This window comes from Mirounga leonina, unplaced genomic scaffold, assembly GCF_011800145.1.
Source record: "Mirounga leonina isolate KUSES-001 unplaced genomic scaffold, KU_Mleo_1.0 Mir_53, whole genome shotgun sequence".
Classification (NCBI taxonomy): Eukaryota; Metazoa; Chordata; class Mammalia; order Carnivora; family Phocidae; genus Mirounga; species Mirounga leonina.
In genome coordinates, this window is record NW_023270807.1 from 268,911 (window position 1) to 285,811 (window position 16,901).

The 16,901-nt window shown below is 44.6% G+C and overlaps 2 protein-coding genes across 2 annotated transcripts in view; one reads left to right on the plus strand and one right to left on the minus strand.

The window, feature by feature from the left end:
- LOC118001169 (DLA class II histocompatibility antigen, DR-1 beta chain) overlaps positions 1-16,901 on the plus strand; it is a 301,107-nt gene that overhangs the window by 211,687 nt on the left and 72,519 nt on the right. The window lies entirely within an intron of this gene.
- LOC118001168 (HLA class II histocompatibility antigen, DQ beta 1 chain-like) lies at positions 1,975-8,989 on the minus strand. Its single transcript, XM_034991166.1, has 6 exons — positions 8,799-8,989; positions 6,079-6,348; positions 4,116-4,397; positions 3,495-3,605; positions 2,933-2,956; positions 1,975-2,340 (listed from the first exon to the last, which is right to left on the minus strand). Exons 1-6 carry the CDS (start codon positions 8,908-8,910, stop codon positions 2,327-2,329), a joined length of 813 nt encoding a protein of 270 aa, XP_034847057.1. The 5' UTR covers positions 8,911-8,989; the 3' UTR covers positions 1,975-2,326.

Consider the following 16,901-nt stretch of genomic DNA (forward strand, 5'->3'; position numbering starts at 1 on the left):
TCTGATAAAGAGTTAGTATCCAAAATCTATAAAGAACTTCTCAGACTCAACACCCAAAACACATATAATCCAGTTAAAAAAAATGAGCAGAAATCATGAATAGACACTTTTCCAAAGAAGATATACAAATGGCCAACAGACACATGAAAAGATGCTCAGCATCACTCATCATCAGGGAAATACAAATCAAAAATACAATGAGATACCGCCTCATACCAGTCAGAATGGCTAAAATTAACAACATAAGAAACAACAGATGTTGGCGAGGATGTAGAGAAAGGGGAACCCTCCTACACTGTTGGTGGGAGTGCAAACTGGTGCAGCCACTCTGGAAAACAGTGCAGAGGTTGCTCAAAAGGTTAAAAGTAGAGCTACCCTACAACCCAGCAATTGCACTACTAGGTATTTACCAAACAATACAAAAATACTAATTCAAAGGGATACATGCAGACAATAGAAAGAGATACAAAAAGAAACAGAAAAAAAAGAGATCCAGATAAATAATGGCAAAGGTGAAGATAGAGAGACAGAGGCAAAGATGCAGTGAAAGAGTGAGAGACACAACAGAGACAGAGATGCAGAGACAGACATAAAAAGATGCAGAGACACTCTTAAGTTGATTGCAGCATTATTCACAATAGTAAAGGTATGGAAGCAGCCCAAGTGTCAATCAATAGAAGGATGGATAAAGAAGATGTGGCATATATATACAAATCAGTATTACTCTACCACAAGAGTATTAGATATTACCAACTGCAACAACATGGATGGACCTAGAGGGTGTTATGTTAAGTGACAAACAAAGACAGACAAATACCATATGATTTCACTTATATATGGAATCAAAAAAGCAAAACAAACAAGAAAACAGACTCACAAATACAAAGAACAAACTAGTGGTTACCACAGGGGAGATGGATGGGAGGTTAAGCAAAATAAGTGAAGAGGATTAATAGGTACAAACTTCCAGTTATAAAAGAAATAAGTCATGGAGAGAAAAAGTCAATATAGTCAACAATGTTATAAGAACATTATATGGTGACAGATGGTGACCACACATATTGTGGTAACCACTGAGTAATGTATGGAATTGCAAATCGCTGTGTTGTACACCAGATACTAACATAACATTGTATGTCAACTGTACTACAACAATAAATAAACTATAATAAAAAGATGTAGAGAGACACACTGAAAGAAATATAAGGGATACGGAGAGACACATAGAAAGAAAGGTGCACACAGAGATATAACAGAAAGCGAAGATAAAGATGAAGATCCTACTTAATGTCAGGAACTAGCTACTTCTTTTTTTTTTTAAAGATTTATTTATTTATTTGGGAGAGAGAGTGGGGGAGGGGCAGAGGGAGAGAGAATCTCCAGTAGATTCCCCACTGAACACAGGGCACGACACAGGGCTGGATCTCACGACCCTGAGATCAGGACCTGAGCCGAAATCAAGAGTCCCATGCTTAACTGACTGAGCCACCAAGGCACCCCTCGATCTAGTCACTTCTGAAATCCACTTGACCCCAGACTTCCTTGTAATGTAAACAAAGTAAACTTGAGTTGGGTTCCTATCATGTGAAACCAGGAACAGTACTCTTATTCCTAGTTATACTTTTTCAAAAATAAAAATGGACCTTGACCAATGTGACTTGCCAAGATATATTTGAAACATCACTGTGGTTCTCTGAGACACCAGGGGCCGCTCTATCTGTGCTCACATAATTCCACGATCAGCTTATATACACAATACTCACCAAACCTAAAGAGAGGCGGGCACATCCTTAGGCCACTGCACTCAACAATACTAAATACCCATGAAGGATGTGACTATTGAATTGATTTTCCCTCTCCTATGCCTGCTTGTAACTTGGCACCCCCAGACGCCTCCATTCTGCCTTCAAGGAGCAGTATGGTCCTTTCATTCTGCACCGGTTTCCTGCCTCCACCTGATTAAGAAGACTCAGGTACAGAGAACCCATAATCATGTTTAATTATGATAAAATCTCTACATTCAGCTAAAGGGCTTCTGTGTGCTCCTCTTGCACAATCTGAGGAGGAAGAATGGAAACGGAAGAGCCCTCGGGGCCAGAGGAGATGCTGCTAGCAAGGAGCTCACGGCAGAGGCTCCTAAACCAGTGCAGGGAACAGTATCACAGTCAGATCCGCCAGGCAGGGGTCACCGGAGGGCACCTGGTGACTGTATCAGAGGCGCTGTGGGGCTCGGACCCATGTGGGGGATGGGCTCTCAGGCAGCTGGGAATTCTGGACAAGGACAGGCAGGCATTACAGACAGCGGAATCCCAGGTATCCTCAGGTGTCAGTGCAGGAGCCCTGTAGAAAAGAGAGTGATCAGCACAGAGGACCCTGAGGGACATGCCCTCTCCCCTCCTCTCAGGGCCACTACAGCATCAGAGAAAGCTGAGGTCCAGGGCATATTGTCATCACCTCCCCCAGTGTCTCTGTAAAGGTGAAATCAACTCAAGAGAACATGGCACTCCAGCCGCACACAGATGTGTGGGGGTGATGGAGCAGCCGTGATCCTTTATTTAGGGGGATGGTAAGGTTTTAGTAAACGTAATGATAACTCACCTTCTTTCCACCAGTAGTAGCCTTTCATTTACAAACTCACACAGGCAGCAGCCACCAACATGTAACACAACGTGGGCATCATCCTGGTGTCTAACACCCAAGACGTGGCTCTGGTTCCACGTTTCCCAGAAAGATACCAGCGAAGTTATGACTTGGCGCTGGAGAACAACCCTGGATCTGCCTACACAAACTGGGCAAACTTCTCCCTAACTCTTGATCTCTGTAGCAGGGACTAGGCCATGAACTGAGACCATTGTGCCCGGGTGCACCCACCTCATCTCTTCCCTCTTTCACCTGTGCCCAAACCCCCACTGAATCAGAGCAGAAATAGTACCTGCTGGCGGAGACCCACGAGGTCCTACAAAAAGAAGTGATACAGAAAAAGGTCTCATTACACAAATAGCCAGTGTCTCACTCACCCCAAAGGGAGGTGAGATAAGCAACTTAATTGGAATTTTACTTTCTCCCTACCCAGCAACCAGGAGAGCTTAATTGCCCTAAGCTAAAATCCTCCCAAATGAATGAAACTGTCCCTAGAAGGAAGGGAAGCAGACGCTCTGACCCTCTTAAAGAAGGAAGCTTTCAGAAAGGAGCCAGAGCGTTGGTGGTATAGTGGTGAGCATAGCTGCCTTCCAGAAAGGAGCCAGTGAGACAATGATGAACTGCAAGGGAGCCCTAGAATATACTCCACCTGTTACCTCTGTGATAAGGCTCCTTTCAACCAGTAACATCAGATTCCAAAGCCTCCCCTTAAGTTATTCCATCTCCTCCCACCACCAGCCCGGCCTCCTTCCTTCCAAGGTCAGAAGCAAAGAGCTACATCTAGAGGCACAGGCCCCCCTGAGCAGAGGGCCTCAGGCACAGCTCTTCTCCCCCATTTTCCCAGAGGGCCTTACCTTTCTGGCTCCTGTGACGGATGATAAGGCCCAGCCCAAGGAAGATCAGCCCCAGCACAAAGCCTCCGATGCCACTCAGCATCTTGCTCTGGGCAGATTCAGACTGTGCCCCTGGGGAGCAGAGCCTGAGTGTCAGGGTTGTCCCCACACCCCACAGGGTCCCTTTGGACAGACTAAAGTCCAGTCTGAGGTAGAGGAGCTGGAGGTGCAAGGCGAACCCAGTGCTCCATTCTGACCACCCCTAGGGGAAGGAAGGACCCACAGACAGATCCTCGCACACATACATGGTGGGTGTGTGAGAGAGAGGGGGAAGCTGAAACCTGCTCCTCCAGACACATCCCTAACCTCAGACTCCAAGACCCCAGTCACCAGCCAGAGTAGTAAATCCTTCAGAGCTACAGGGCTGGGTGGTAGGGCCAGGGTGTGGAGAATGATCTGCCTAGTATCTAGAAAGACAGTGCGATCAAGATTCTTCCAATGCCCCTGCCACGGGACAAGAGGTGCTCTAATCTCCTGTATTTCCAGCTCAGTAGTGACATCAAGGATGAGGAATAGAAGGGGACGGGCTGGAGGAAGCTCTGTCTTGTGGGGCCCATAGTGAAAAGAAAAACTGCCCCTTACTCCACTCCACTGTGATGGGGCTCTGGAGGCTGGGGTGCTCCACACGGCAGGTGTAGACATCTCCTCGCTGGGGAGTCATTTCCAGCATCACCAGGATCTGGAAGGTCCAGTCCCCATTCCTAATAAGTGGAGTGGACACAACGCCAGCTGTCTCCTCCTGGTCATTCCGAAACCACCGAACTTTGATCTGGCCTGGGTAGAAATCTGTCACTGAGCAGACCAGCAGGTTGTGGTGGTTCAGAACCTCTGTCCTGGACGGGGAGATGGTCACTGTAGGTTCCACTGAGGGGAGTAACAGACAAGAAAAGACACTGAGATGTGGGACTACACAGCAAGTCTCCCCATGGAGAAGAGTCCTCTCTTGGTACCAGGGTGGAAAGATCCCTGGATTCCGAGTCTTGGATTAGGATCTGAGCTTGGCCACTTTATTAGTTTGGATAAACACAGGAGTCAGCTTACTTTTCAGAGTCTGAAGAAATCATAGTAATCATTCTATGAAAGTTATTCTGTTGATATTAATTGACAAAATAAAGCATTTTTAAAATTTAGATTGCTGTATTACACAGGACATTGTTCTTAAAATTTTTTAAAATAAAAATAATAAATCTGGACTTCTTTCCCTCCATCCCCCTTTTTTTTTTAAGATTTTATTTATTTATTTGACAGAGAGAGACACAGCCAGAGAGGGAACACAAGCAGGGGGAGTGGGAGAGGGAGAGGCAGGCTTCCCCTGGAGCAGGGAGCCCAGGGAGCCCGACGCGGGGTTCTATTCGGAACTCCATTCCAGGTTCCATTGGGACTCGACCCGGGGCTCGATCCCAGGACGCTGGGATCATGACTTGAGCAGAAGGCAGACGCCTAACGACTAAGCCACCCCAGCGCCCCATATTCCTATTGATACATAAAGTAGTTAATTGGAAATTAAATGGCATAATATAGATAGTGTCTGGTAAAGTATTTGTCTAGAAATAGGTGCTTATTAAATGGCTACAATTAACTTGCCGAATGTTTACCCCTGAAGTGGTTGGTGATGCCGGGAGGAGGAGATGCAGAGGGAAGAAGGATAGGCAGGGTTTAGGCCAAAGGAAACCTGAAACAATTTTTATTAATAATTTAATAGCATCAATTTATTGACTCCAAAACCTCAGCTCTTCCTATTCTGACATTTGTTGAGATTTTCTAAGAAATTAAAATTCTGCCTTACAATACCATCCAAATATAGTTTATATTTTTAGTAAACACTTTTTTCTTAGACTCTGCATTCACAAATCTTAAGGTATTAAGATCCAACGCACAAAGTTTACTTTAAAGGATTAAGCAAAATAGTAAAGACTAATTAATAAAGCCCATTTTTAAGGCATATTTACCGTTCTATTTTCCCTTGAGCCTAAGTGGATGGGCAGCCGAATACATTTATTCATTAATTCCACAAAGGTTTGCACTCACATTACCTAACAGTCACTGCCTCAGGTACTAGGCAGACAAGGATAAGGCAGTTCCTCCAGTCAAAGAAGTCCGGGACTAATCACAGCCGTTTAAGAAAACAATTAAGATGAATCATAATTGAAACCAAAAAGTCAAAATTTGGCCTGTGACGACTGTAACCTATTTACCACGTGTGCAAGGTGCCCTCCCCCCACCAGGCCCAGCCCACTAAGCTTCGCAGGGGCCGGGACAGCTCACTGCGGGACCGGGGCGGGGATGGGGGGCTCACTCGGCTCTGCTTAGCGAAAGGTGGGGAGGGAGAAACCAAACACTCAAGTAGGGAGCCGGGGCCGCGCAGAAGTGGTGAAAACGTCAGAGGAAGCGCAGCCCCGCTGGTGGACCCACCCACCTCAGCAGGAACAGTGCACGGCCGCCGGGTCAGTCCCCCAGCTCGGCCCCGCGTCCCCGCCCCTCCCCGCGCGGGGACTCTGCTGGGCCCGGGGGATGGGGCCGCGGAGGGCGAATGGCCGGCGCTCACCTCGCCGCTGCAAGGTCGTTCTCTCCTCATTCCCATAGTTGTGTCTGCACACCGTGTCCACCGAGGCCCGCGTCTGCTCCAAGATGTCCTTCTGGCGGTTCCAGTACTCAGCGTCCGGCCGCCCCAGCTCCGTCACCGGCCGGTACTCCCCCACGTCGCTGTCGAAGCGCACGTACTCCTCCCGGTTATAGATGTATCTGGTCAGGACCCGCACCCGCTCCGTCCCGTTGGTGAAGTAGCACTGGCCCTTAAACTGGTACACGAAATCCTCTGCAGGCAATCACCGCAGGTCAGTCAGGCCCTTGCCCCTCAGCCCAAACCACAGCCACGACCCGGCGGGCCTTGTGGGGCGAGGCCAGGCAGCCTGATAAACCTGAAAGCTTTCCCACCTTGGATGCCTGTCAACCAGGCCCGGAGCATCCTCTTCCTGCCTGCCCTCCTCTGAAGGCTTCCAGAACTGCCTTCCTCCAGGGAGGGGAGGGAGGAACAAGCCTTAGGTCATGGGAGCCCTGCCTGAGTCAGAGAACTGAAGAAAATAGGGCAGTCGGGGTTGATTTTACATCCATCCCTGTACTCGGATCAGGACGTTCTCACATGAAATCCCATTTTCCATAGAACTCCAGGGAACCTCAGAGACAAACAAGTGTCCACCTAAGCACAAGAGTTCAAGGGAATAAGAAGAAAGGTAAAAAATTAAGCTTGACCAGAAAGAGCCAAGATGTCCATCGACAGATGAATGGATAAAGAAGATGTGTTTTATATATATATATATATATATATATATATATATATATATATATATATACACACACACACACAATGGAATATTATGCAGCCTTCAAAAGGAATGAGATCTTGCCATTTGCATCGACATGGATGGAACTGGAGGGTGTTATGCTGAGTGAAATAAGTCAATCAGAGAAATACATGTATCATATGAACTCACTGATGTGAGGAATTCTTAATCTCAGGAAACAAACTGAGGGTTGCTGGAGTGGTGGGGGGTGGGAGGGATGGTGTGGCTGGGTGATAGACATGGGAGAGGTAAGTGCTATGGTGAGAGCTGTGAATTGTGCAAGACTGTTGAATCACAGATCTGTACCTCTGAAACAAATAATACAATATATGTTAAAAAAAAAAGAAGAAGAAGAAGAAGAAGAAGAAGAAGAAGAAGAAGAAGAAGAAGAAGAAGAAGAAGGAGAAGAAGAAAGCAGTAGGGGAAGAATGAAGGGGGAGAAATCGGAGGGGGAGACGAACCACGAGAGACAATGGACTCTGAAAAACAAACTGAGGGTTCTAGAGGGGAGGGGGGTGGGAGGATGGGTTAGCCTGGTGATGGGTATTAAAGAGGGCACGTATTGAATGGAGCACTGGGTGTTATACACAAACAATGAATCATGGAACACTACATCAAAAACTAATGATGTAATGTATGGTGATTAACATAACAAAAATTTTTTTAAAAATTAAGCTTGACTTCCTCCTGACAACATATTCTCTTGGTCCCCTGCAAAGGGCTTTCCTTCCCATGGGTGGGTTTACACTGGGTTTCTGTCACACCCACCCAATTGCAGTGTGAGGTTTGCTCATTCCTGCTGGGCTAAAAGGGACACACACCTTCCAAGTCCTAGAAAGAAACATTTTATTCATGGAAAGAACACAGTCTTGTGAATAAGATAAAATAGATTTCAATTTAACCCTGCCACTTACCAGCTTCTATAGGTTACTAAACGAAGTATCCATATCATACTTATAATTTGTAAAGCAGAAGTCATAATCCCCACACATAGGGGTGTTAGGAAGATCAGAGAGAATTTATATTAAGTTACTAATCCTGTGGCTGAAATGGTTTCTCGGTATGTGCTATTTCTCTTCTTTACATTCTCCTTTCTCCTAAATTCAGTCCACCATCAACTCAACTCTCTGAATCCCACACAAGTTACTATCTGACCATAAACCAGTGAAACTTTAAGTTAAGACTCCCTGTCTGTGGTCACCCAGTTTCACTCAAATACCAAGAGTTTGCCTCAATGCGCACTCCACTCAGAATCAGGAATGTAGAGTCCTTTTTATCAAATACTAAGACTACAGAGACCTTCGCTGCCCTACATTTCTCCAACAGAGAATCCCATAGTGTGTAGCCAGGACAAGGTCTTGGGGGACCCTGAAATGAAAAATCCTGTGTCTCCTTTGAACAAATTCTTATTTTCAAAAATAACCCGAATGTCACTTTGTCCTATCAGTGGTAGCAGATGCAAACTTTGTTTCTTCCTCCCCATTATAACATCCCCAGGATGGATTGAGTCCATGGTATGGGGATTGTCCTCACCTCATCCTTAGAGATGGAAATGAGAATGTAACAGAGCTCTCTTCCCCAAATGGAGAAAACCTGTAATAAAAGACTGTATTCTGGGGGCACCTGGGTGGCTCAGTCAGGTAAGTGACTGCCTTTGGCTCGGGTCATGATCCCGGGGTCCTGGGATTGAGCCCCACGTTGGGCTCCCTGCTGAGCAAGGAGCCTGCTTCTCCCTCTCCTTCTGCCTGCCCCTCCCCCTGCTTGTGCTCTCTCCCTGTCAAATAAATAAATAATAATAAATCTTAAAAAAAAAAAAAAAAAGACTGTATTCTGAGATCATAGAACCTTCCACACCCCAGCCCGAAGGTCCTTCAGAGCCTGTTCCCTAGGGGGTGGCTCTGGGGAACAGGTGCTCTGCACTTACGTGGAGAGTCTCTGCCCTCAGCCACTGGGATGCTCAGCACCACCAGAATCATCATTTCAGCTGCTGTCCAGAGGCCTCTGGGGATCCGCAGAGCCATCTTCCCAGGCATCATTGGGAACAAGGAAAAAGAAATGGTAGTCAACGCAGCTCCTACCTGGTGGCTCTGAGTACTCACTTCAGAGAATAAAAACCTGTGAAAGCTTCCATCCACAGTAGGATTGGAGAGTCCCTGTGAAGGGAACCAATCAGCACTGGAGCTGAAGTACCTCATCTGTCTCTGGGCAGACATTTTTTATGAAGGTTCTCAGTTTTTATGAAGGTTCCCAGTCCCAGGTTCAGAGTCCCTAGAAAGTGAACCAATCAGCACTGGAGCTGAAATACCTCACCTGTCTCTGGGCAGACATTTTTTATGAAGGTTCTTAGTCCAATTTTTTATGAAGGTTCTCAGCCTGGCAGTATGTCTTCATCAAATTACACTAGATGAACATTTGAGGTGAAGATTTTCTCCTAGTTATAGAAATTCTAGAGACTGAATGCCTCAGGGATTTAAAGAACGGAATGAAAATTGACTCAAGAGTAGACATCTTTGTGACATTTGGGATTTTTAGTTTGTATACCTGGGATTTTTAGTAGAAAATAAGTGGGATCATATTTCAGGGAAAAGAGAATTATTGTCTCCGAGGTGTTCACTTCTATTATCTTAGACCCTCTGAGGAGCCTTAAGTTGTGGTGGAAAAGCACCACAGAGTGCTTAGGAGGAAATGGCTTTTAGCTGCAGTTCTACCACTAATAGACTTTATGAGAGTCAGCGAATTACTGAACCTCTTTTGCCTCAGGCTTCTCTTTGTAAAATGTGGATCATGTTTCATGCATTTTATATCCAGATCATCGTATATATAAACTTAAGACTAATATGACTTGTTTAATATTGCAAAATGTTCCTCAGCTGCCATGTGTAAGTGTTAGGAATACCGGGTTAATATGTGGTGCAAGAAAAAAAAAAAGAAAAAAAGTGACACCCAGCCCTGTGGGCATCTGATTCTTCATTATGCAAGAATCTTTTTTTTTTTTAAATGATTGTTTTCTTTTCTTTTTTTCTTTTAAGATTTTATTTATTTATTTGACAGAGAGAGACACAGCGAGGGAGAACACAAGCAGAGGGAGTGGGAGAGGGAGAAGCAGGCTTCCCGCGGAGCAGGGAACTCAATGCGGGGCTCGATCCCAGGACCCTGGGATCATGATCTGGGCCGAAGGCAGATGCTTAACCTGAGCCACCCAGGCGTCCCTATGCAAAAATCTTTTACATTTGTGCTCTTTGACTGAAAGTATTTGAAAAGTTAAGTTCACTTTTAAGCAGGGTCATCCTATGTCAGCATTGGTGCAATCCACAAGCATTCACAGCATTCAGACACTATCACCTCTAGTTACAAAGGTAGAAACAAAAGAGGTGGAGAAGCACTTCCTGGGGCCTGAATGGTGTTAATGAGGGAGCAGATGTTAAGAGTTACAGATTGTGTACCGATGTGGCACTTACTGCGCAAGTCCTAAGTTATCAAACTGTGAACGGCAGCAGTATCGATGTGGTTTTTTTTTAACAGATCTATTATTTATCAGGCTCCTCTTGCCATGACTAGGGTCAGTTCTAAATGGTTATAGAGCAATTAGAACAGTGTGTGGCAAACATTAATAAACAAAACATTAAGCATCTCCCTCTCTTTTCTCCCCCCTTCTATCTATTCCCTGCATTTTAGGTTCTCCTTTTACAATAGAGGCCAGGATCTGAAAGCAGAATATGAAGAGTTTACCGGGTAAGAAGAAATAGAGCAGAGGTACAAGAAGTTTCCATTAGTGGCACATGAAAGCAGTGAGTCATTCCAGTATTCTATATTAGATGCATGGTTCCAGAGCACCTGAGACTTAGTCCCTGGGCTTCCACTAGCGGTGGTGTACTAAGGATCAGGGTAGCTCTAGAATAAGAAGAGTTTCCATGGTGGCATGGAAGGAGAAAGGAGGGACATCAAACTCAGAGCTGGAATAAGGTTGGGGGGCAAGGAAGCATCGTCAAAAGGGGATCTGGAAGGTACATTAGTCCCCTCAAGCCCCACCTCAGTGTCCCTCAGAACAGAGAACTCTGGCTCATCCCTTCCCTCTTGTCCTAAGGGGAAATTCTCCCCACTCTATTGTGGGGCTGTATGGTAGAGGCTGCAACAGACCTGGGCATTGCCCAGTCTCTCAGGCCTCTTCACACAGACTTTTCAACGAGCAACAAAAGTGTCAGCTTAGAACCCTTTTTCTGATTGGCTAAAACCTCAACGGCAAGCCTCTGGCTCAGGCTTCTGTCAGCTGCTTCCCCCTGAGCCAGTCAGCATTCTCTACATTTTCTAGAGCTCTCTGTGCTGCTCACATTCCACCACATTACTCAGGGCAGCCACTGCTGGCCTGGTCTGAGGGGAAGGCAACTCAGACACCTGATTCCAGGTACTTACCTCGGTCACCCTGCTGGGCCTCTGTGGAGGCAGGGCCCTTAGGGAAGGTAGCGTGTGCCCCGTGTTGTTAGTCGACGCAATCAAGAAATAGTCATGAAATGGGTCAGGGTTACAGTAGGGAGACTCTCCCCAGGGGACATCCTCTGTTCCCCCAGGATGAAAGATAAAAGTTTTGTACTCTTCGTGGAAATTCAGGGAGAAGTCTTCATCCCTGGTCAGTATCCCTTGGAAACTGTGCTTGGTCAATGGAGTTAATTGTTAACATAATAATAATAATCATCTGTGACCAGAAGGGCCATCCGGGACCCTATTCTGCATTAATTCAGGAATTTTAAAATGCTATATATTCTGAAAGATTCTGTGACTTCCTTAATGCCAGTAGTAATATAACAGATAATAGAAATACCGCCCCAGAATTTTATTTCCCTTTAATAAAAATTTATCAAGCAATTGTCCCTAAATTTTCTAAATCTTTATAAAGCTGCTTACATATGTCCCCTATATCAACCCAGTTATATGAATTTTCAATGACACATATAAAGCAGGCCCTTGCTCTTAGCACAGTTATCTCTTTAAAGTCACATTTTAGAAATCCGAAGAAGGAGTGAACTTAGTAGCAGATTGGCCATGGATAAACCATTTCAGCTCTGAAAGTCTTAGTTTGCCTCATCTGTAGAAGGAGTACACACCTCACTGGACCACTGTCATGAACACAGATATAATTTGTAAAAGTCCTCTGTAATCTATGCTGAGCTACACACACATTAGTTTTTAATATAATAGTAGTGAGCTCATTTTTTAAACATTAACAAAGACAGAAAATTCTTCTTGTTGTTTCTCCTCTCTCTTCAGATGACAGAATCATGATAGTTTTGAATCCCTGCCTCTTACCTCATCCGCAGGGAGAGAAAGGGAGCAGAAAGTATAGTAGACGTATTTAACTTTGAACCCACTACATGTTCCCTCTCTAAAGGGCCATGAATACCACTGCACAGAACCACCATTTCAGCTATAATCTCAGGTCTCAGAATCTGGTCTTCCTCTGAGTGTGCTCCCAAATGTGGAAACTTGAGTGCAAAACAGAGTCTCGATACAAACTGAGGAAAGAAGAGAGTGAATACAGCCTTGTGGGCTACGTGGAGAATTATGGCACTCATCTAGGTTTGACTGAGAGGAAGAGAGACCAGCCGCTTCTCATTGTGACTACTGACAAATGTCTAAAAGCCCCATCCTGTGCCACATACCCGAGTGCCCTATATTCCTCACCTTCACGATGATCAGGAGTCCCCCTGCGTCTAAGCTCTGAAACAGACATCTATGTAGTTTCATTTCCGATAGTTCTGTCTCTCTTCACCAAAATCCAACAGATGTCAGATGGTGAGTACTGTCACTTAATATTTTTTACACACCTACACAGTTAAGGTCCTGGGTTTCAAAGGTGAACATGCATGGATCCTATCTTCTAAAAGGTCACACACTAGGGCGCCTGGGTGGCTCAGTTGGTTAAGCGACTGCCTTCCACTCAGGTCATGATCCTGGAGTCCCAGGATCGAGTCCCGCATCGGGCTCCCTGCTCGGCGGGGAGTCTGCTTCTCCCTCTGACCCTCCCCCCTCTCATGCTCTCTCTCTCTGTCTCATTCTCTCTCTCAAATAAATAAATAAAAATCTTTAAAAAAAATAAAAAAAATAAAAAATAAATAAAAGGTCACACACTGGAGGGGAGACATATGTGGGGAAAAATAAAAGAGAAGTTTGTAACAACCACTAAAAGGCAATGTGAAATAATGCTAACTAAAGGCAAGACCCAAGAGTGTTGAAAGTTCAGGGGACGCTTAAAACTATAAAACAATAATGGTGCCCATCAGTTCAGTTATTTTCTTTTCTCTTGGAAAGGGTTGGCAACATAGGACTAGAAGATGATGATTAGTGGTAGATTTACTCATGAATAATCATTTCTCAAGATGAGAATGGAGAGTTGATGGTGTGGCGGTAATGAGAGAGTTGAAAGTCAATCTTTTCAGGTATGTGTCTTAGAGGAAGTGATGGCTTAGCAGATAAAGGGCTACGGTCATTTCAGGCAAAAAGGCTTATGTGAGTGCAGGGGTAGGTAGGACACTCACAGCATATGGTTTGGTGTGAGTAGAGTGGGATTCGGTTATCCTAGTCCTTGTGAGGTTTGATGACAGCACCATTCAAAGTTGTCTGGGTTTTCCTCACAGGAAAATAGAGGATAAGGAAAAATAGAGGGAATTTAAGCAGAGAAGCACCATGACATGCTGGTCCATTCATAAAGCTATCTTGGAAACAGCATGGAGGGGAGTCTTCAGAGGATCTGTACATGACCTTTTACAGATCTGGAAAGGATCCAGGTTAATTTGATGAGCCCAATCCACCAAAATCTAGTTTACTAAGGAACAAATTAGCCAATGGTCAGTTTACTAAATTTGCCAAAATTATTAATGTGCTCCAAACTCATTTCTTTTTTTTTCCTATTTCTAAAGTTTGTAGATATTCATAATCATCTGTTGGAAGTGTATTAGGAGACTGTCAGTCCCAGACCTCTGAGTTTCTGGGGCCCTCTCGCTTTCCCATGATCCCCATTCTCTTGCTGTCTGGGCTCCACTCCATCTTTCTGCTGACAAAACAACCTCCCGTTTTCATGAAGCTTTATAACAAATGCATTTAAAAACACAAAATGAAAACTGGTCAGTTACACCTCACAATTTTAGAAGTTGTTTAGAATGTTTTATTATAAATTGGAATAAAAATTTTATTTAAAAGATATATTTTGGTTGAATTTGGTAAATGTTATGAATTGATCCTTTAGAGAAATTAGCAAAAAACCTTTAAAATGCTAAAATTCATGAAATAGAATACAACTCTTAAAAGGATTTGGTACCGAGATAAATATAAACTGAAATGTTTCTATCTGAAATCCTGACATTTTGTTATGTTCACTAGACAAGTAATGAGTAAATTCAGTAAAACTATTTCTCAAACAAAGTTGTGTTAAATTACTAAATGTACTAAATCTAGTCATATGTCATTCAGCAAACTGAGGCTTGGGCTACTTGCTGTGAATTGGCCATTTGTTAAGTAAATTGATCTTTTGATCAATAAGCCCCTGGACCTGTCAGGCACCTCCTTGAGACTGAACAGGAACCTTCACCCAAAGTTACTTTTACCCAGTTCTTGTTTCTGGGCCAGACCTCTCAAATATAAAACCCTCCAATAGTAAACCCAACGTTTAAAGAAGGAAGAGAGGGTTGCCTTGGCTGAAGGAAGTGGTTACTAGGCCGGGACATAACCAAATATGGAATGTTGCTTAAAAAAAAAAGATTCACCGAGGTTGTGTTTGAGTTAAATCATTAAATACTCTCCAGCCAGTGAGCAGATGGGAGGTAGCATCACTTGTCTCTGGCAGACCAAACCACTAATCTGTTAGAGAAAAAAGTTATTTATAAGAGCAATAAATATACAAAACTCAAAGCAATAAAATTCACCAACCATGTGTACAATCCCCCAAAAAGAAAAGAGTTGACCTAAGAACAGAAAGAAGTTTAATAATAAAGATAACCATGTTCTTTAACAAGACAACTTGTGTCAATTTCCCAAACAAAATACTTAGATTTGGTGATGCTTTAATCTAAATATCCATAAGATAGTTTTATTAATAAAATATTTCCAATTAATGTCCAGAATAATAATTGTACGCAAATAGCTGTTAATAAGTAAAATGGGGAGTTGTTCTAATAGATGTTTATGAGTTATTTTAAAGCCAAACAATTAAAACATGCTCATACTGCCACCAAGAAAAAGGATAACTGTAGAATGAAATCAAACGCACAGAAACAGAGCCTAATTTTTCTTAAGATTAATGAGATTGGGAAACTTATTACCATATTTGTAAGAATCTGTTAACTTTTTAAGAAAATTTGGGGAGGGCGGACATAAACAGATTTCTGAGAAGCTTTCATATTACTGGTTATGCTATCTACTTCTCCATGGCACAGAAGGGCTCACACCTTTTTCTGCAGTCAATCCTGGTTTGTAGGGTAAAGGGCAGTAGCTAACAGGGATTGGAAATCAGTGGGATCCAAGAGGTCAAGAGGCCAATTTTTGAGAGTCTTTTAAGATATACTTGATCATCATGGCACCTAGAGGTAGAAAGGAAGGGAGGGCAGCATTGTGGTAAGGAAACTGTGGTGAGTGAAAAAATTCTAGTATGAAGTTTTAGGGGAAGAAGAAATATTAAAAGAATTTTAAATCATTTTTCATGGTGTTAGAAATATAATACAAAATTTGATATATCTCAAGAGACTGCAATACAGGTTTAAATTGTTTGTAATTATGTCCTAGGGCATTTACTCTTGCTTCTTTAAAAAAAAAAAAAAAGCCAGGTTGGACTAGTTTCAAGGACAGAACAAGTTATTCTGCCTTCATTTTGGATAAATTAAGAATGTTGTATGTAGGGGGCGGAGCAAGATGGCGGAGGAGTAGGAGACCTGGATTTTGTCTCCTCTCAGGAATTCAGCTGGATAGGGATCAAACCATTCTGAACACCTACAAACTCAACAGGAGATCGAAGAAAAGAAGAGCAACAACTTTCTCATCAGAAAAGCGACCACTTTCTGGAAGGAAGGACGTGCGGAGAAGTGAATCCGAGGCGATATTCAGGAGGATAGACGGCGGGGGAGGGGCCTCCGTCGGCCGCTTCTGGCAACTGATAGAGCCGCGGAGCAGAAAATCGGAACTTTTAAAAGTCTGCTCGGCTGAGGGACGTCACTCCCGTGGCTAAGCGGGGGTGGAACCCTCGCGGGACAGTCTGGTCTCAGGACCCTCGGGGTCACAGAAAGACTGGGGGTGCCTGAGTGCGGCAGAGCTCCCAGGTAACAAAGCAGGGAAGCCGGCTGCAGAGGCGGAGCCCAGGCGCGGGCTCTCAGCTCGGGGTCGCCATAAACAGTGATCCGCGGCCCAGTCGGGCCACTGCTCCTCCAGCAGGGACCAACAAGTGGCAGATCCGGGGAGACTCCCCTTCCTCCCCTGGGAGGAGCCACGCGGGAGTGCACCGCAGGGATCTGCTGGGTTTGGAGACTCCACCCGGGGTCGGGTGCCAGAGATACAGGCGCGCGGTCGCAGGCCGGGTGAGCACGGAGCGCAGCCGGAGACTGGGGGGAGGGGAGTGACTGATGGCTTTTCCTGGGGGCGCACTGAGAAGTGGGGCCCCGAGTTCTCGGCTCCTCCGGAGTGGAGATTGGGAGGCCACCATTTTCACTCTCCGCCTCCAAAGCTGTACGGAAGTTCGCAGGGAACAAAAGCCCCGGAGAGCAAACCCGAGCAGATTACTTAGCCGGGAGGGGGCAAGGGCGGGGCAATTCCGCCTCCAGCAGAGACATTTGGAAACCACGGCAACAGGCCCCTCCCCCAGAAGATCAGCAAGAACAGCCAGCCATAGACCAAGTTTACCGATCAATGACAACGGCAGAACTCCAGCGCTAGGGGACTACTGCACATAGAATTCACGGCTTTTTTACCATGATTCTTTAGTCTTTTAAAGTTAAATTTTTTTTAACTGTCTTTTTGTCTTTTTATTTCTTTTTGAATTTTTCTTTTTCCC

Coding starts and splice junctions, on each gene's coding strand:
- LOC118001168 (XM_034991166.1), bottom strand. CDS start 8,910: ATGATGCCTGGGAAGATGGCTCTGCGGATCCCCAGAGGCCTCTGGACA. Junction 3,606..4,115: donor CCCCATCACAGTGGAGTGGA/GTAAGGGGCAGT, acceptor TCTGCTCCCCAG/GGGCACAGTCTGAATCTGCC. Junction 2,957..3,494: donor CCGTCACAGGAGCCAGAAAG/GTAAGGCCCTCT, acceptor TTCTTTTTGTAG/GACCTCGTGGGTCTCCGCCA.